General features: G+C 35.4%; 1 protein-coding gene and 1 pseudogene across 3 annotated transcripts in view; one reads left to right on the plus strand and one right to left on the minus strand.

Annotated features, from left to right (window-relative positions):
* The window catches only part of AHCTF1 (AT-hook containing transcription factor 1), an 80,995-nt gene that overhangs the window by 42,650 nt on the left and 16,243 nt on the right, over positions 1-22,102 (minus strand). For all 3 annotated transcript variants that reach the window (XM_059941231.1, XM_059941220.1, XM_059941209.1), the window contains exons 4-12: positions 18,642-18,822; positions 14,411-14,618; positions 12,645-12,761; positions 11,218-11,302; positions 9,708-9,858; positions 8,238-8,370; positions 7,937-8,118; positions 7,439-7,500; positions 6,461-6,589 (exon numbers count right to left, since the gene is read on the minus strand). In XM_059941231.1, coding sequence (XP_059797214.1) covers positions 6,461-6,589; positions 7,439-7,500; positions 7,937-8,118; positions 8,238-8,370; positions 9,708-9,858; positions 11,218-11,302; positions 12,645-12,761; positions 14,411-14,618; positions 18,642-18,822 — 1,248 coding nt within the window. The remainder of the gene's footprint in view (positions 1-6,460; positions 6,590-7,438; positions 7,501-7,936; positions 8,119-8,237; positions 8,371-9,707; positions 9,859-11,217; positions 11,303-12,644; positions 12,762-14,410; positions 14,619-18,641; positions 18,823-22,102) is intronic.
* Positions 47-3,964, plus strand: LOC132347382 (polyribonucleotide nucleotidyltransferase 1, mitochondrial-like; annotated as a pseudogene).

The following is a 22,102-nucleotide window of genomic DNA, read 5'->3' on the forward strand; positions in this document are numbered from 1 at the left end:
AGAACACAAATTTTAAAAGGATTAAAAATCATTATGATTCACTAGGATGGCTATATACAAGGTAACAAGCATTGGTGATGGTGCAGAAAATCCTCATACACTGCTGGTGGGAATGTAAAATGGGACAGCCACTTTGGAAGATGGTCTGGTAGTTCCTCAAAATCTTAAACATAGAGTTACCAAATGACCTAGCAATTCCATACCCAGGTACACACGCAAGAGAAATGAAAACACATGTCCACACAAAAAGTGTATATGAAGCAGCATTATTCATAACAGCCAAAAATGAGAATAACCAAAATGCCCTTCAACTGAAGAATGGATAAATAAAATGCAGTATATTGTACAGTGGAATATTACACAGCCAGAAAATGGGATGAAGTACTGATACATGCTCCAATATGGATGAACCTTGAAAAACACTGTGCTAAGTCAAAGAAAACAGTCACAAAAGGCCATATATTATTTGATTCCATTTGTATGAAACGTCTAGTACAGGTAATCTATAGACAGAGAGTAGATTAGTAGCTACCAAAGGCTAGGAGAGAGAGACGGGAGGAAAAGGAATTGACTGCTAATGGGTATGGGGTTTGGGGGAAGGTGATAAAAATGCTCTAAAATTTAATGTTGTGATAGTTGTACAACTCCATAAATATACCAAAAACCACTGAACTGAATGGTATATGAATTAAATCTCAACAACACTGTTTTTTAAAAAAGCATTATATATCTCGTTTAAGAATCTATGAATTTCATTCACTACAGCAGCAAAGACTTTTTTAAAAAGGGATCATATGAACAAATAGATAAGTTAAACAGGAAGAGGGAGCTACAATATGATAAAGATTCCCCAAAACTAAAAACAGCATGATTCTAAATGAAGATTCATCAGAACAATTTACATTAAAATCAGGGACAAAACAAGGATGTCTGCTAGTACAATTATTTTTCTATAGTTTGTAGAGGTTCTACCAAATGCCATGAGAAAATAAAGTAATAAATAGAAACGGGGGGGGGGGGGGCGCGGAAAGCCTATATTTGCTGATGACTGCATACCTTGAAAATCTAAGAGATTCTAATTTAGTTAAGTAGATACCAAATGAATATACAAAAATCAACTCCATCTAGAAATGAATATAGGGAAAATGGTCTACTCATAAAAATACTACAAAACACTTAGGGATAAAAATAGAAAGAAACCCACTAGAAAATAATCATAAACTCTTACTGACAGATGTAAAACAAACCCTAAATAATTGGGAAGATATACCATTTATACCTAGAAGATTATCAAAATGCCAATTCTCCTCCAAATTAACATGAATATAATAAAATTCCCAAAAGAATTCCAACAGGAGCACTGGATAAAACCATCTTATAATTAATAAAAAAGAATTGCCTATGAACTTCCAAAAATTATAGATTAAAAAGAGACTGCATTACCAAATATCAAAGCAGTATATTAAAATGGTATAGAAATAGATAACTAGATTTACGAAACAAGATAAAAACCCAGAAATAGAACCCAGTAGATATGGACATATAATATCAGATAAAGGTGGTATTTCAGTAGCATGATAAAAGGATATTATGGGTCCTGTTTCACAAATGATATAGCACAGCTGGACTAATCATCTGGCAAAAAGAAAAATGTACCTTTACCTTATCTGACACACAAAAATGAATTATAGCCTTAAATGTTACAGAAACATTTAGGTGTTAGGAAAATTTTTTTAAGCCAGAGCTATAAAATGCATTTGACTATAAAAATATTATTTTGAATGTGGTAAGAGATACCATAAAACAGTGAAGAGCAAATGATGGGGGAAATATCTGTAAGATTTACGACAGGATAAATACCTACATATTTTAATAAAGAATTTCTATAAAGACAACCCAATAAGAGAAAAGGTAAAACCTACAAATACATAATCAATAGAAGAACAAATCCTGACAATATATGAAATTGCATATACGATATCATCCTTTTCATGTATATGGAGGGATAAAGAGATACAGGAAAGTACACATATCAAAAAGTCCATATACCATACATACAACTAACAAATAATTAGCAAGTGGACACTGATGAAACTATGGCCCAAGTCTAGATTGAGAATACTTCCCAGAAGCCCTGTCTCCTCCTACCTGATCAAAAGCAAATCCCACTTACTCCTCCCATCCCCCATGGTAACCACTCTCCAGCCTTTTGTAGGAATCACTTTTTTTTTTGACTGCGCTGGGTCTTTTTGCTGCACGCGGGCATTCTCTAGTTGCGGCGAGCGGGGGCTACTCTTCATTGCGGTGCGCGGGCTTCTCATCACGGTGGCTTCTCTAGTTGCAGAGCATGGGCTCTAGGCGGGTGGGCTTCAGCAGCTGTGGCACTCGGGCTCTAGAGCGCAGCCTCAGTAGTTGTGGCACACAGGCTTATTAGTCGCTCGGCGGCATGTGGGATCTTCCCGGACCAGGGCTCAAACCCGTGTCCCCTGCATTGGCGGGCGGATTCTTAACCACTGCGCCACCAGGGAAGCCCTAGGAATCACTTTCTTGCTTTTCTTTTTGTTTTACCTCTGTGTACGCATCACTAACCAATTCAGCTCAATTTGGTCTATTCTAGGAATAAAGTTTTAAAGAAGATACATGAAAAAAGTCAACAAAATGTCAATATTTGCATACTGCCATATACTTTAGTCAATTTTCTGAATTCAAATTATTCATGTATTATCTATATAAGTGGAAAAAACAACAAGGGTTGGATTAACAGATTCAAAATAATCACAGAAAACATTAAATGCTGTTTCATTAACATGATTGAATTATAAGTATTTTTCTAGTTTCACTTTTCTTTTTAAAACTTAGATATCATTGCTTTAACTAAACTTGATAATGTATAATGGCAGCGGGGGTGGGGAGGAATCAGTATTAATTCCCTAAAGTAAAAAACTTAAAATAGAGCACTTAAAGTGTCCAACTCCTTAAGGATGATGAACAGTTCCCACACAATACTAATTTGGAGCCTTTGGCAGGGAAGGATAGTCAGTTTCATTTCCTGACCAAAGGGCCCTATGAGCAGGGCCACCAGGGCAAAATTTACCTGAGGTCTTTTAATAAATCTAATTCAGAGCTGCATAAAGCCATTTTGAATCTTGTGTTTTCAATTTTGTTGTTTTCTTGGAGGGGAGGGGAATGGAAGCCCACTAGCTTAAATGCAAATGCCCAGCCCATAGATTATCCAGGGACCATTAGACAGAAGATATTTCTTCTGCACAATATATTAACAATTCTTCTAGAACATGCACCAAATAGATGGGCTAAAAAGATCATACTATTCGCAATGAACAAAAGAAGATTATGAACAAAACTATTTCAAAACCTCGAGCATCTAGAAAAGAAAGTGGACCTGTTGTAGAAACTGTTCAGGTTCCATTACTAACGTGAACAAAATTTGTTGGACCAGGTGGATATCAACTAAAAATAACTTCAGGCTGAAACAGGAGTAACTATTAGTCAGGTGGATGAAGAAATATTTTCTGTCTTTGTACCAACACCCAGTGCTACGCATGAAGCAAGAGACTTCATTACCGAAATCTGCGAAGATGATCAAGAGCAGCAGTTAGAAACTGGAGCAGTGTACACCACCACAATAACTGAAATCAGAGACACTGGAGTAATGGTTAAACTATTTCCAAATATGACTACAGTACTACTTCATAACACACAACATGACCAACGGAAGATTAAACATCCCACTGCTTTAGGATTAGAATTTGGCCAAGAAATTCAGATGAAATGTTTCGGACGTGATCCGGCTGATGGAAGAATGAGGCTTTCTTGTAAAGTGCTCCTGTCTCCAAATAGGCTTCTCTTAAAAAAAAAATTCTTGTTACTTGTGGCTAAAAATGGAACATCACACCACAGCCTTTATCTCCTACCCCTACATCATCACTGGGTCTCACTAAAATGATGGTAAAGAGTCAAAAAAGGTATAAATCAACAAGGACAAAGAAAAGAGAAGGGAAGGCATCATGGGATAAGACAGCTCAACAAAATTTTTGAAAAGCAGTACTAAGCAGAGGAAAGGTGACTGACTTAGTAGTGTGAAGGAAACCACGTCCTAGAGTCCCCACAGAGGGGAACTATAGATGAGAATAGAGCCAGTTTGGCTCTCAGAATCCTATCAGGTTAAGTTCTTGGAGAATCCAGGTACAGAGGAAAGTGGGTGAAAGAGTGATCAAACATGGGACTGAAAACAGGCAACGGGTTCAAACTTAGTATGTAGAACAGACAGTCCCCACCCTTCTGTTAGCCTGCAGCAAAGAACTGTGGAGCCAGCCTGATAGATCTCTGGAGACACAGAATATCCCCAGAAAAAAAATCTGCGTTTCTCAACTAAAATGGTGCACATCCAATCTATCATCCTAAAGTAAAAGACACCTCTGGATGAACTCTATCCACACAAAACACACAAAAGACAGTTTATAATCTGTTACTGACTCACTTAACATATGAAAAGGTAACTAAGAACCACCAAACATTTAAGGATAGCCACCAGATCAGAAAGACTACAATAATAAAAATAACTCCAGAGAAAATAGAGATAATACATGGAACTAAATAAAACCTGAAACATACATAACTAGGAGAAGATATTTCATCCATAAAATAGAACAGAATACTATGAAAAAAGGATGATCAAAGAGTAAGAGCTCACAGAAATTTTAAATTGGGGCTAAATTTTTAAAATCTAAAAGAAAGAAAGGAAGATGAAGAAATCTCCCAGAAAATAAAATCAGAGGCAAATGAGACAAACAGTTGGAAAGCAAAGATAAGCTAACCTAAGATCAACTCAGACAGTCAACATTTGTCTAATGGGGTTCTACAAAGAGCAAAAACAAACTGAAAAGAAAAAATTAAGGTTGTGTGAATGACAGGCTAGGCAAGGGTTTCTGATTTTTTGTTAAGGCCATCTGGAAACTCCAGGAAAAAACAAAAGTTATATAAGAAGAAAATGTTTATGCAGATATCCACAGTCAGTTCCTCATCCACGATTCAACCAACTGCAGACAGAAAACACTCAGGGGAAAAAAATTCCAGAAAGTTCCAAAAAACAAAACTTGAATTTCTCATGTGCCAGCAACTGTTTATATAGCATGTACACTGTAGTAAGTACTTTAATCTAGAGATGATTTAAAGTACTTGGGTGGGTGTGCATAGGTTACATGCATATACTATGCCATTTTACATGAGGTACTAGAGCATCCTTGAAATCTGGTATCTGTGGGGGTCCAGGAACCAATCCCTCATGGATATAGAGGGATGACTGTACATGACTGCACAGTGAATATTTGCTCAGTACAGTAATATAAAAGGAGAGGGGGGAGAGAAAGGAAAAAAAAATCTCCTGATGATAACAGTATTGAATATTTCTCTTATTTCTATGAAATTAGGTATTAAATTCCAACTGCAGGTGTTAAATCGCCAGCAGCAATATTTACATTTCATCTGATATTTAAAAGGCTCTTTCCCTAACAATTCATTATGTTACATACCTGCAATTATTTAAATAACTTAATTCAAACACTACTTGAGGGGAAAGTTAATAAAACATTTTCTCCTTCCCCACAGGAAAATGACCTGGGATTGGTTTACTTTCTTTAAGCACATTTTACTAGCAAACACCAAGTTAAAATAAATGTGAATTATAAGTTGTCACCAGGCAACAGTGTTTAAGAATGTCATCTGACTGGTAAAATGTATTGGGACTATAAAAACTGTGAGTGGATTTTACAATATTTTAATTTATATGTCCATTAGGAAATTAAGATTTTGGCTTCCATGACTAAGTCTGACCCCCATAACTGTCTTGTGTTTTGCAGGAACTTGGAATCTTCACTAAGAGGCTTTCACAAGACACTTGTTTCTATAGAGCAGTGGTTCTCAAACCACCACAAAATCACCTCAAGGCTTATCAAAATACGGACTGCTGGGCTCTACTCTTGGAGTTTCTGACTCAGTAGCTCTAGGGCAGGAACGAAGAACTTGCATTTCTAACAAGTTCCCAGGGAAGCTGATAGTGGGAACCCTAATTTGTGGCTATAGACTGTGAGATTCACCTAAGTCAAGATGGTTTCCACTCATGTGGTCTTATTCTCTTGCACTTATGCTGTTCTCTCTGGGGGCTAGAAAATGGCCCCTTGACTGTTATAATGACTTCTACTCATGACATGCCTGATGCAGCCATGATGTGTTTCCTAGTCTATAGACCTGGTGGCAAGTTAGGCCTATTGGGTCCTGCAGGTATGAATTTCAAGCCAAACCCAAGAACCACAGCTACTGACTTGCAGAGTTGGCATTATACTACTTAATCTACCTTTTTAGAAATTATCTAATAGATTTTTGTTATAATAGAAAGCTAATAACATGTGATCCAAAAGAAACAACAGAGTTAAAAATCTCTCACCTGACTTAAACTGGAAGGTTGAATATCAATAAGTCTTGGTGAGAGAAGGCCAGCCACAAGACATCGATTGTAACTATCAGGAATGACTTCATTGAGAGATGGTCCTGATTTCTTTAAAAAAGTCAAAGTCTATAATAGATTGATTAATATCAGTCACTATTCAATTCAAATAATCACATTTAAGAACAACTAATAAACTCATCACCCTACTTTACACTTAATATTTTGAATAAAACTAGAAGGCACTGAATGAAAATTGTGGAAGACTACATTTCTGTACTTCTTGCAGGGAAAAGTGCTAATAGGTTCTTGAGGTAACCAATGCTTGCTAGTTTCAAATAATACTACTGATAAGGATATTTTAAGTTGTTTATATGTAAGGTAACCCTGTTACCTTCTATAAAGCTGACAGACTTGGTAACAGATCTTAACAAACTTAATACACAAAGGAAAAATCTTGCAGTTTATTCCTCTTGGTCTAATGTGAAAGAGATCTGATATGAAGTATAAATATGGCATTCATCCACATCTAGCTGATTATCATTTAAAGGGTCTGCTACTTTGTGTTTTCCTGGAAAAGTATTTTCAACATACAGTCATAACCCACTCTGGGCCAGTCACTGTGCCACTGGGCTAGGTACCTTCTTTGCATTACTTTATTTACCCATAAGCTTTCTGAGAAGGAAGAGAATTAAGAGGATGGATAAAAAGGGATGCAGTAAAGCACTGATTTACTTTTGCTTGAGGTTCAGGAGCTAACATCCATTTAAAGCTGCTAAAAACATCCCAATACCTTAGAGCCTAGAAGGCTGCCATCAGTAACTGATGCTACTAGCTGCTAATCTCACAAACCTAGCAGAAGCTACCTTTTAAGACGAAACAATAGTTTATATAAATAACACTAAGTAAAGTTTAAATCCATGATCTGACTTCAGTTCAAGAAGAAACACTCTGTCCAAATTGTTATTTGTTACCTACCTCCTTCTGAAAACCACTACAAGTTATATGAACAACTCCTGAGTTTAACAAACAAGTGGCATCTAAAAAAAAAAAAAAAAAAGATTAAAAAAAAATCCACTTACATATTATATTTGGGATGGTATTAATACAATAAAATTTATCCTAATTACAGATTCCTAGGCAAGGTATGGAATTACTATATACAATAAATTTTTAAGTAATTTGTCCACGTATTTCTATCCTAACAAGATACCAAACCTTATCACAAGTGCACTTAATATGAAAGTTAATATCTTTTCTAGCAAATTCAAAATACTGATAATTTCTCTATAAAACATATAAACACTAAACTTCTTGTGTGCATATATCAAGTTAACTTCCTAACTTATCCATATATTAACTAATAACAATGAGAAATGAACAATACACTATACATACACATACACACAGCACAAATACAAACACATACTCCTGCATGTTATTTTTCTCAAAAGGTAACGTTAAAGAAATACATACCAAAGTTGTAAGTACTTGGGTTAAAAAACTGCTCAGGAGGTGGATATGAAGGAGGAACTCCTCGACTTAAACTTCTCTCATGTACTAATATATCCAAGATGTAATGTGAAGAAGTCCTACTTACAACAGAATCCAGTGACCACAATGCAAAATAAGAGCAATTATGTAGATATTCTCCTGATCTAAAAGAAAATTTTACACAATTATTAAGTCAATGAACTGCTACACATAAAAATTCCTATATATGTATATATAAATAAATACATACATATATACATAGAGAGAGAGAGAAAAATCATACCTTAACGAATCTGGCATTTGTGCATGATACCAACGATTTATGTCGAAAAGCCCCAAATATATAGAAGGCTTTCCCTGTCCATATATATTCACCTGCCAGGTAAAGACTGAAACACTGGTGTCAGGAGACAGAGCTAAAAGAAAAGAAGATAATTTTAAAAAATAGAATAAATAATCTCAAAATAAATCCCCCAAATAAAATTAGAGCAAGACTTTCTCATAAATTAAGAGGCTTAATTCATATTTGATTTGTCAAGACACATTTCTATCATTTATTCTGTAAGAAGAGATTCATTCACTTGTATGTTGACTGTTTTTCTATGTCAAGAAGACCTCATTAAAAAGTACTCATTGGCAACTTTGAGGTATTGTAGGTAGAAAAGTAGAAAACAATTTGAATGAAAATTCTCCCATGAATATGTCACTGCTACCAGAGAATATCAATACTTAAAATGGATGCCTTTAGGCTTTAGGGCTTAATTCTTTAGAAGAATTCTAGTTGAGAAGGATTGATCCAGCTATATGGTAACGGGTGGGGTGGGGGGAGATAGGTACCTGGATGGTGGCTGGCCTAGAAGGATAGGAACAAAGTTAAGAGATCAATAGAAGGAAAGAGGAAAGTAAAAATCTGAGGCACAACTAATAGGCAATATAAAAAAGAAGATGTGAGTGGGGAATAAGAGACAGGGTTTGATAAGTTCTGTTTGGACGTGTTTAGTTGGATGTGAAGAATGGATCACAAATACAGATGCAGGGACTAGGACAGAGGCAATCTCTGGAATGAATGAGCTAACCATGAGAATGAATCCCAATAAGAACAAACAAAATCAGGGCCCCACTGGGCATTCCCAGAACTGAATAAACCTATCCCATTATCACATTCAATCCTCACAACCGACCCTTTGCAGAAGGTAAAAATGTATTATTCCCCTCACAGGTAAGGAAACAAGAGGCTCAGTCACAAATGTTAAATAATTTATGAAAGGTTACAACTAGTGACAGAGCTGGGACTTGAATCCATGTTGGTTGGATTCTAAGATCTATGCAATTTTCACTATGCCAGGATGTTTACCAGGAAGAAGGAATAACACTAAAGGAGACAAAAAATTCAAGGCAACCAAAGCATGTTTGCCGTATACGTCTCAAAAAATACAGAGGTAAACATTATTCAGAGACTATTCAGATTATTCATACTAGTTACAACTAGAGACCTTTTTTTGTATGTCTGTCTGTTTTGAGAGCTGGATCAAAATACAAGGGTTCTTCATTTTCTTAATCTATTCAATTCTTGAGTTCTACACATGGCAATCTGGAGAGCAGGACATACCTCATATCTCATACAGATCTGAATAAATTCCACAATTAGTATTCCAATGAACTATAGAAAACAATACCTGTCATATATCTTAAATCAAGATAAATCTTAAATCAAGTATTCACATGATACATAATAAGAGTACTTTTAACCAACCTTCATTCATGCCTTCCTCCCTGTCACCATGAGATCGAAATTTCTCTACAGTTTGACATCCCAAAAGTTTGGTATTACCAGTCTGGCCCCTCAAAGGAAACATGCCACCTGTGAGGTCCAGTGTATATCTTTCTTCACAGTACTCTAACCCCTGAAATAGAAAACGTACAGCAATCTATATCCTAATAGGATTCTAGGAAAAAGTCATTCTAAAATTAAATGTTCTCTAAAAGAGTTTTCTTACAATACAAAGAAAAAAAAGTTAAAAGACTGAAGAGAACAAATTATTGAAAAGGGTTCTAAAATTTTATATAGCATAAAACACAAATAAAAAGACTAAATTTAGTCTCTCAAAAATAATTACCAAGAAATCTTCTAAAGCTGTTACCGAACACGGGAGCCTTCATGCACTACTGGTTGGGGTGTAAACCGGACCTAAGCATTAAAATTATATATACGTATACTCTAGACCAGCAAACCTACTTCTGTGTTTTCACTGAAGTTCTTGCTCTAAAACAGTAGTTCTTAAATTTTTGTTCACTGATCCCTGTAACAATCTGACAAAAGCTATGAATTTTTCCCCAGAAAAATGCATACAGTTGTCCCTTGCTGTCCATGGGGGATTGGTTCCAGGACCCTCTTCGGATACCAAAATCTGTGGATGCTCAAGTCCCTCATATAAAATGGAGTAATATTTGCATATAACCTACGCACATCCTCCCATATACTTTAAATCATTTCTAGATTACTTATAATACCTAATACAATGTGAATAATACGTAAATAGTTGCTGTGGCACGGAAAAGTCAAGTTTTGCTTTTTGGAACCCTGTGGAATTCCCCCTCCCCGCCCTGCCCCGCCCTGCATATTTTTGATCCAAGATTGGTTGAATCCACAGATGTGGAACTGGAGGATTGGGGGGCGGGGGGAGGGACGACGAGGACACTGTGATCATAAAGATGCCACACATAATTCAGGGGCTTCACAAATTCCCTAAAACCCAACCACATACCCTCAAATACTAGGTTAAGAAAGCCTGTTCTAGAGAAGTTAATGTGATGGCTAACCAAATACGGCTACTAGCAGCACCCCACTATTTCCTCAAGAATTCAGCCAGAAAAATAGTCATCTAAAACGCTAGATGCATTTATCCTCTTTTACAATTGCAAGTGACAAGACTATAAAGTCACCCCATGGCTTACTGCTTGTTATCTTAGAGCAAGAAAGTGGGGTTATTTTTCCTGGCTACCAATTAGGCCACAAGTTTGAGCCTTGTCTAATCCCCTCATTTTAGAGGAAAATGACACCAGAAGATTTTAAGATTGCTACCTTGGTAAAACACCAGTCTCCTGATCCCTAATCTAATACTTTTTCCATTACATTACGAATACAGTATTAACTTGAATAGAAGAATAACATTTCAATATCTCAGTATCTTAAAACAAAGACTTAAAACAGGCAAACAATGAACAAAATGGTACTCTGAACCCATACTACCATTACCATTTACCTCATATAAAATTTGTCCTGATGCCAAACACTTTCTGTCACCAAAGGCCAGCTGAAGCAGATGCAAACTCAAAACATCCCCTTCACTGAAAGAAACAGAAATTAGCTAAGGAGAAATAATATCGTATTAATGCATTAAGTACCTTTTATTGTCCAAATAAATTTAATCTGCATACAATATTGAGTGCATGTGACAAAACTGAGGTCACTGTAAAGAATTTAGTTTTACTTGGTTGTTTTCACAAAATGTAGTCCTTCGAAATAATAACTGATTTAATTCTTTATTGATTCTAATTAACTAAAGCTTATGTTGCTTGCATATTTTAGGTGACATCTTATGTGGCTGAGACTATAACTATTTACCCAATATTCCTTCTCCCTTTCTTCAATAGGTGTGCTTTACTTAGGCAATATTGGAAGAAAAAATAAATGGGATATAAAAATTGTTCAGATAAACGTCCCTTCTCATTCACCACATGGAGCCTTCACAAGGCACATTACTCAAGCTGCTGCCAGCCCACATTACACTCAGATGGATGGAAATACGGATTTCACTTAATGAGGAATATCCCAATAGCTGTCTCTATATTTTTATTTCTATTTTCCTCCAGGATTGAAAAAGTGACAAATCAATTCTTCCTTCACTGACTTACTCACTAAAGCGTAAGACAAAACCTCAAAGTGAGGACATCTAACACCAAAACCCAAGTTGACCACAATTCATGTACGGACTTGGGAAGAGAAAGTATTAGGAGCAGTTATCAAGATCATGTCATTTATACCACAGACTTAATTGTTTCATTGATCATCAAAGAAAGTACTAAACACCAATGAAAAATAAGAGAAAATCAATACTTACACTGTCCTAGCACTGGAAATGAACAAGCTTAACCAGTTTGAAATTAAATTGAAAGGAAAGATTTCTCACAAGCTATAGCTGGAATAAAATTAAAGCTTATGAAAGACAGAAAAATTAACTGAATTAACCCTAGGAATATACTGCAAAAGGCAAGTAGAGGGACTAGAGAACACAGTACAGATACACAAAAATGAGAGAGGCATACACAACAAAGAGAAAAAAGGAATGAGATTATAAAAGAGAAAAAATGTTCTTATGAGAGAACATAGAAGGCCATAAAAATTGCCTAAGGAATAAGAGGTTGCCTACTCATGTGTATTGGCTTACTCTCTGAAATAACACCTAAACAGGTCAAGCAGGCACCATTTCTTCTTACTGATATCTCAGAATTACTCAAACATGCAGAAACAATCATTTACCTTTTAAAGTCATTTCAACTACCACTTTCCAATTCACTGAATTTATGTCGCTGTCACTAAAAAGAGACAACACAGTACAAAGCTTTGCAAAAGAAATTAACTGCTACTCCATTCCTGACACATATTTAAAACCATATGTATCACACTTACCTATCTTGTGTAGACTGAACAGCCCACAAGTAACAGCAATTACGAGGATCATTCTCAGGTTCTTGAAAAGTGACAGCATATACAGGAACTCTTCCACCTTCCAACTGTGTGTAGTATCTATAATAGGCACAAAAATCAGTACACTTCATACTTTTAAGTTATAATTTCATGAAAAGGAAGAAGATGCCTCATGTAAGAATTTGGGTTAGAGCAGCTGCTGTTCATACAATCGTCTTATCTTCAAAAATACACAGGGTACAAGACATCAAGACAATGAGCATGGCACCCCATCTCCCAGGTAGAGCTGGGAAGGGTTAAAATTACTAAAGCACATGCATATACACATGCGTGAACTAGTCCTTCCAGGCGTGTAAACGTATGCCATGATGTACTGTTCCCCAATAACAGGTACTCTAGAAAGAGAGGAAATACTGCCACAACACTCTATTTCAGCTGCTTGGGTTTAGAGTCAATTTCCCCATTACAACAACAGAATGAGTTAGAATCTGAAGAGTTCTCACAAACCCTTTGGAAAAGCATAATCAGTGAAGAGATGATAGCGCTAAAGAAAACACTGTAAAAGCCAGGTTCTCCAGGCACTCCTTTGGGAGCTATTCAAAAACAAGAGCTGATAAAAAGGTATCAACAAAGAGAGTTGAGATGGACTTCCCATAGGGAGCTACTAGGCAATAGCATTGCCACTTCATCACTGGCACTTTGCAGAAAAATTTGACTTTGAGGAAGTGCAAGGACAGTCAATGTTTACTTAAGGGGCTAGTAACACTAATATCATCAAAGAACCCAACAGTAAAAAATGGGTATAGATGAGGATCTTTTTATTTTCTACCTCTCTCTTTTTCCTTCACTTCAAACTTGGCAAATATTTATAACCAAACACAGCCAAGTAGGTACCAATTTGTTGGTGAGACGAACTGAGCAGAAAGTTTGGAAGGGTGACTATTTTGTTGACTCATTTGCAAGACAAATTACTCAAGAAAATATTCCAATATTACTTGGAAGAAAAAAGAAGAAATAAATATTAAATTGACAACTTAAGAGACAAATAGGTATCTACTTAACTCTTAACAGAGATTAGACTTAAAACCTATAGTGCCTTACCTCCCTCAATAAAGAGTCAATTCCTCAGCAATTTTAACAACATAAAGATTAATAAAAAGTATCAATATAATTATACTTGGGGGAAGTTTTTGACAGCATAAAAAATTTTAAACACAGTATTTTGTAACTTTTTAAAAAAGCTTTTGTTTTTCTGTCAACTGAGAACTACTATTATTAAACTACCTTACACAGATGGTTATGTAGAAAAGTACTTCTGAAGGAATTCATACTATACAAATACGTAGTTTATCTTAACAGAGTCACAGTTACTGGCAAATTGAACACCACAATGACTGCAATGCCTTTTTTTCCCCTGGCCGAGCCACACTGCTTGCAGGACCTTAGTTCCCCGACCAGGGACTGAATCCAGGCCACAGCAGTGAAAGCAGGGTCCTAATCACTGGACCACCAGGAAATTCCCTGAAATGCCTTTTAAATACACTGAATCAACCTAAATTCATGTGCTAGGTCACTCCTTTATTATACCAAGTTATGATTTAATGCAATGGAAAATTACATAGTCATTCAATCATTATCCTATCTTTTCCTGTTTATGCTAATTTTTAAATATTAGTAATTGAGAACAAGTTACATTCACAAAGAAATTACCAATAATCACATAATCAAAGAGAAAAAGTTGTACTTACTCTCTTTTCATGCTTTTCATATTCCAAAGTGCTAGATACCCATCAGAAAAACCAACAGCAAGCTGATTTGTCCGGTTTATGTAACTAAGGGTTGAAACGGCTGTTCCTGATGGGCTTACTAATTGAAAACACAGATGGCGTCCCTCTTGCATCACATTTTCTCTGATGTGTGGTACTTCAGCTGGGATACCAGTTATAACTTCAAGGTCTGATAAGTAAATAAGTAAGACAAGTAAGATTAACAAACTATAAACAGCATAAAAGCAAGTGTGTTGCCCATTATTCAAGCAGCAACTGAAAACTACTGGGGTCAATTAAAATAAGATTAGTGATAACAAAGCATACTGAACTATAAAATAATCACCTTTATTTTAAATGCTATAATTTTCAAAGTACATTTAATTGTATGATTTCTTAAAAATCTCATAGTACACATCAAATATTATCTAAAGTAGACTTTATTTTAAAAGAATTAAACAATTTCCTTAACAATCATAAATAACGCTGATGGTTTCTTTATTCAAATTTAGAACTAACAACCTAAATATTCCCCTTGGAGAATGGCTGGTTCCAAGTCAGAAGCAGAAAATATATAAGATGAGCCGGGCACATCCTGTGCCAGAAATCTAGGAAGCTATCAAAATCTGAGGGGATGTGTCAGACTACATGAAGGTGCCTTCGTTAGCAAAAACAGAACATTTTTGAGCATAAGACAATAATGAAAATGAATAAAACACATTAAGTACAATATATAAAACCCCATGAGTTCCTGCCCTCCTTACTCACAAGAGACCTTACTGAATTGAAACACTGAAAGTAGCTGAGTACCAGCTTCTTACTCTGAAAATTTGTACTTAAATAGTAATATAAGCATTTATTCTCTCTTTTCTGTACAAACTGTATTTCAAGGTGAACAAATAGCCCTAGTTAATCAGAAAATTATTCTTTAGATTAACAGAACTTTAAAATCATCTTTTTTTTGCAGCCCTAATGACACAAGAGACCTAGGCAACAATCTCAATGGATGCAACAAAGTATGGTTTTTCAACCTTGGCTCCACTGACATCTTGGGTCAGATAATTCTTTGCTGTGGGGGCTGTCTTGTGCTTTATAGGATGTTCACAGCATCCTTGGCTTCTTTCTACCAGACGCCAAGTAGCATCATCTCCCTCCAGTATTAATGGCCAAAAATGTCTCCAGATATGACCAAAAATCTAGAGGGCAAAAAATCACCCCCAGTTGAGAACCACTGGTACAAAGGTTGATGGATCATGCTGTCGTCATCTGAACCCACTGATCACTAAATATGAAACAAGACACCATGTGCCTCCTGCTGTGATACATTATGAAATACCCAGCACTTCTGAAGTATACTTGTCAAGTGTTAAATCAATCTAATCAGAGCTAACTTACAATTGCAGAAAATACAAAATGTAAATGACATCACATGAAGACACACAGATAATTCCAAAATGTGGGACATTTTACCAGATAACTAACATCTTCAGCAAGTCCGTGGCACTAAAAATAAATAAATGAATAAGGAGAGGATAGAGGGAGGACTGCTCTAAATTCAAATAGACATGAGAGGCAAACCGTCAAATGTAAGTCCATGTTTAATGTCGTTAACAGTGGTAAACGGCATCATGATTATGTAGTAAAATAACCGTTATTTGCTTTAGATTAGTACAGAGTAAAAAAGAGAGAAGGGTGACTTCCCTGGTGGTCCAGTGGTTAAGACTCCGTGCTCCCAATGCAGGGGGCAAGGGTTCGATCCCTGGTCTGGGAACTAAGATCCCGCATGCCACACGGTGCAGCCAAAAATAAAAATAAAAAAAAAAAAAAAGAAAGAGAGAGAGAGAAGGGGGGAAAAGGGAAATAAAAGAGAACAGATGCACATATGGGTAAATTTTGAAAACTAACTTGAATTTAGGTAACAGGTTTGTGGGAATTTTTATACTGGTCTATCTACCTGAAGATGTTTGAAATGTTTAAATAAAAAAAAAATTCAGGCCCATTCATTGATATAACTGTTGTGCAAGAGCAGATTCCTTCAACGCTGTTATGAAGGGGGAAAAAAATCCTATCACATTGTACTTGAATGATTACCCTCCTAATCCATTCTGCTTGATTTTTTCCCCCCAGAAAACAGCAAGTGATTACATTTTGCCAAAATAACTAGTTAATAAATGGAATACTGTAAACTTATTTAAGAGAATAAAGTAGACTCTATATGCACTGATATGGAAAGATGTATAAGAAATACTGTTAAGTTTGGAAAAGTTGCAAAATAGTATTTATAGTATGTTTATCATGTTAGGAACTTCATTTTTTATGTTGTGTGTGTTTCAGTGAAGTCTAAATAGCTGTAATTATAAATTACTTCTGTAAACAAAAAATTAATTTTGCATTAAACCCCAAAACTCAACTTTTTGTATGCTATAAAATTCAATGGCTTCCTAATTCTCATAATTGAGAAACAGATTCTGATCTTTGATTACAATCCAGAGAGTTTCACTATAAAATTACCCTTGTGTTGAATTTAACTACTAACTATTGACTCCTGAAATAAAGCATGTTTCAACTCTACTATTTTGATCTGAAGAGTTTTAATTATGAATACAGGTATTTTAATTAGCCTTAGACCTATAGCGATATCATGTACACGCCACTCTGGAACAAAACTCCATCAAGACTAATTCCTTCATCAATTTTCTACAAAGAGCAGTTAAATCATTTCTAATATTCTACAAATTCATTTTTAGTTACTGTTATTTATACTAATCAATTCTTTTCATTTAAACTTTACCCAGGATTTTATTAAGATCAATCAGATCTTAATACATATCAAATTTCCAGGTATAGTTTCCATCATTACGAGAATTTTTTTTGCCTTAAGTGCATGTGTGGCCATTATTTCTACCAAATCAAACTTTTTTACGTCATATTTTGCAGATTTAAATTTTGATCAGATAATCTGTTTCTTCAGTTAATTTCTGGTCAAACATAATTTTTACCACTTGCAGTTTTAATCAGTTTTATTACATACCAACAGTTCTTATTAGTTATACTCATTATAAATTGGGACAAAATACTGATTATTTGTATCTATTTCTTAGCTGATCCATAAATAAACAGATCTGCACTAATATTACAGGACTATTTTTTTTTAAAGATTTATTTATTATATTATTTATCTTTGGCTGCGTTGCGTCTTAGTTGTGGCATGCGGGATCTTCATTGAGGCACACGGGCTTCCCTCTAGTTGTGGCGTGCAGGTTTTCTCTTCTCTAGTTGTGGCGCACAGGCTCCAGGGAACGTGGGCTCTGTAGTTTGCAGCACGCAGGCTCTCTAGTTGAGGCGCCTGAGCTCAGTTGTTACAGGGTGTGGGCTTAGTTGACCCGCAGCACATGGGATCTTAGTTTCCTGACCAGGGATCAAACCCGAGTCCCCTGCATTGTAAGACGGATTCTCTACCACTGAACCACCAGAAGTCCCAACAGGACTATTTTAAAAATCAAGAAGGTCCTCAAGGAATAGTCCTTTCCTGAAACTTTATTGGTAATACACACATTTTTAGAAGTTTTTAGGTTAGCTCTCCTCCCTACATAAACCAATCAAGTAAGAGTCTCATAAATCACAAAAATAACAAAACAAAAAACACTTGAGCAGTAGATTTATAAATATATGCATTAGTATTAAAGGGGGAAAATTCTCTCTCTTCACTTAAGTAGCTTTAGTTCTATTTTAGGATGTTATTTTGTGAGGGAAGACTTTTAAATTACTGTTATTTATTGCTTTATTTCTATCTTGGGCTTACTGTAGGAACATAAACAGTATGCCAAAAACACTATGTTAGATCCTACATAGTTGGATAATTTTATACTGTTTGATAAGGATCAAGATATTATACCTTTCAGCCCTTCTTCTGGCATTTACTTAATAACTTGAATATATTATTCAAGTGTGTATCTGGAAATATATCCCTATCTCTTTCAAGACCTACTTTAGTCTATAAACACTTCATCAATAAAATAGAATAACTCATGCAAAACATCTCCATAGTGCCCAAAACAATAAAAGAGGAGCAAACAATTTTTTTAAAACAGATACATAAAGAAGTTTCCATATAACATTTTTTGACTATTTAAAAAAAAAAAATCAATCCATTGCATCAGAATACTCAGGTGCTTAATTTCTGGTTTCAAGCAAAGAATGACTAATTAATTACCTGATGCCTCTACTTCATTCTGATTGCCTGACAACTCATCCAAACACAGGTCAATAAGAAGGATCTGTCCAACATCAGTTACCACAGCTGCCACACCAAAAAGCCATCGTAGACTTGGGTGTAAATGCTGAGTACTTGCACTGGCTCCTCCATGATTAATTATAGGTTCAATAGCTGTTACCTAGAAAGCAGAATATATCATTTGCTTTTCTTATACAAAGTGAGAAAACACAACAAATTCTGAGGTTAAAGCAGGTTATTAGTTATACAGATGTTAACATTTTCCAATACGGAATCACAAATCTGCATTTGATACTTGCAAATCTGAATAACATAATGAAATGTTCAGATATAACAAGAATTACATGATACAGTTGGAATAATAACTGATGTTTATCAAGACTTTACTATATTCCAGGCATTATGCTAATCAATTCACAATAACCCTTTGATATCAGACTATATATAATTATCCCTGTTTAAAGATGAAACACCCTGAGGCTTAGAATAGCTGAGTTATTCAAGTCACACAGTCATTAAGTATAAAACTGAAACCTAGATTTTTCTCACTTTAAAACTCTTAACCAGCTACTGTATAAGTATATAGCCTCTCCTCTAAGGAGGAGTAAAAATAAATCATTCCAGAAAAATTTACTGTTTACACTTTTTTAAAAAGGTCCTTTTTATGCCCTAAAGCCTGAAGAGGTCTAACCTTCTTTAAAAGGGCTACATTATAATGGACTTCACACAAAGCTTTGGCAGTAACTGGATCACTGACATTTAACAAGGACTGAAATTACTTAAAGAAAATCATACTGTAGCTACATTATGGAGTTGTATTCTTCCTCTTCATCTCATGAGTCAAATTTTAAATGTCTGTACCTAATAGTCTGTATTTTAGTTTACACTTAGCTTTCCTTCTGTTTCTTATTAATTCACAAAAATTAATTAGGTATGATATTTGATAATTAAGTATTTGGTGATTTCTACTATAACACTGATGAATATCCTAGAAAGAAAAGAGGAAATTTGCTATCAATGGTTTATGTGTTAATGTAAGGTTAAAGTTTGTTTCAGGCTGTAATTTATTATTACAGACAAAACCCTGGCTTTCTCAATATTTCATTAGTACACAAAACATTCCTTAGTGTTTCTAATTCTGAAAGCTGTAATTTCATGGATTGTCTTTCTTTTCTAAATTATGTAATAATGTCTATAAATACTAAAGCATGTTCTCTTTAATTCCTTCAGTGAAGGGTAAGGGATCTGTTTGCATTCCTCATATAAATACTATACATGAAGTTATCGACAATGCTACCTTAATTAATTTTAAAGTGAGGCAGTTAAAAGCAAATTTAAGAGGGGATACTGCGCCCTAGTCAAAAAAGAGCTAGTGGGGGCTTCCCTGGTGGCGCAGTGGTTAAGAATCCGCCTGCCAACTCAGGGGACATGGGTTCGAGCCCTGGGCCAGGAAGATCCCACATGCTGCGGAGCAACTAAGCCCGTGCGCCACAACTACTGAGCCTGCACTCTAGAGCCTGCGAGCCACAACTACTGAGCCTGCGTGCCACAACTACTGAAGCCCACGCGCCTAGAACCCGTGCTCCGCAACAAGAGAAACCACCGCAATGAGAAGCCCGCGCACTGCAACAAAGACTAGCCCCCGCTCGCCGCAACTAGAGAAAGCCCGCGTGCAGAAACGAAGACCCAACACAGCCAAAAATAAATAAATAAAATAAATAAATTAAAAAAAAAAGAGCTAGTTGACTGAACTCCTTTTGAAGGTATCTATCACTCCTCTCCCAATCTTTTCTTTCCCCTATATTCCACGTGATATCAACCATTCATCCAATTAAGCAACCAATAATTTATCTAACTCTTATTCCTTCTCAATTACTCTTATCCAAATGATCAACAAGTCCTGTCCATGTTACCTCTGGAATCTACTTTGAATCTGTCCCATATTCTCCATTTCTTATGTCACTTCCTCGGTTCAGTCCATCATCCTTATTTACCTGAACTACCCCAACCAAATAGCTTTTTACACTACAATTCCACTTTAAATTTAAAATGATTTCACCACAGACTTTAGGAGGAGGCCCCTAACTGCAAATAAGGCCATTCACAATCTCAATCCTCATCATTTCTGGCACCCACTTCCTCCTTCCCTTCTCTCCCGCCATTCTCAATAAGACTAGTTTTCCAAATGTTCCATACACCGTGACTTTTTACATGTTGGCCTTTTTGCCTAAAATGTCCAACCTTTTTGAACAGAAATCATCCAGGTGTTCTCCACGTTCCAAGTGCTAAAATTATCAAAGCACTTATTATATTTATGCTATCATCCTATAATCTGTCTTCTCCCACTAGACTACAAGCCTTTTTGGACAGCATGGACCAAGTTCAATTCATCCACTTACCCCCAAAATCTAGCACATAGCTTGATTTACAGTAAGCACTCAATAAATTGTCAAAAATAATTCTGTCTTTAAAATCATCATCACTGGCAAGTACATATAAGATACCAGGCTATAAATTACTTCAGACCCCACATTAGCCCACTGGGTTGGTTTCCTCACTATAAAAAATTATTATTTTGTCATTAAGCCCCCTTTTAACTTTAAAAATTCTATTCTATGATGATATACATTACATACATATATATGCATACATACCTACATAAACTTTTGTGTGTAAAGTACATACTTCTTTCACACTGGTAGAAAAAGAATTCTACTCTTCCATGATTTTTGTCTTTGTATTTGTAAGTGTATACATTTTCTCACCATGTAAAAAGAGCAGTAATAAATCTGCTGAAGAAACAACCTGAATTCAAAGAACTTCTGTAATTACTACTGGATAAGATGCCTGGCATATCAAGGCATACATACGTTAGAATTAATAAATGGTGAAAATAAATGAACTCACTATTTAAATATATTATTCACATCTTAAATGGTAATAAAGACATATTTTACATATTGCTACAAGGCTACAGTCTCAAATTAAAAGAGAAAAAACAGAGGCAAGGAAAAAATGCCATAGTAATGAATATAATATTTTTATAAACTTTTGGTGTCCTCATGAAACACAACTGGATGTAAGAACAAAATTCAGATGATACTTTTCATCTAAAAGATTAGAACACTACATGTCATCACTATTTTTACTTTGTAATTTTCTAACCAAGAATAAGGAAGTTATATTTTAATTTTTTAAAAATTTCATTGATTTACGTTGTGTTAATTTCTTCTGTACAGCAAAGTGACTCAGTTATACATGTACATAGATATATATTCTTTATATATATATACATATTTTCTTTTCTATTATGGTTTGTCACAGGACATTGAATACAGTTAGTTCCCTGCGCCATATGGCAGGACCGATATATGTATCGTTTATCCATCCTGTTCATAATAGCTTGCCTCTGTGAATATGTAGCTCCCATCCCTTCCCTC

Source organism: Balaenoptera ricei, chromosome 1 (genome assembly GCF_028023285.1).
Source record: "Balaenoptera ricei isolate mBalRic1 chromosome 1, mBalRic1.hap2, whole genome shotgun sequence".
Lineage (NCBI taxonomy): Eukaryota > Metazoa > Chordata > Mammalia > Artiodactyla > Balaenopteridae > Balaenoptera > Balaenoptera ricei.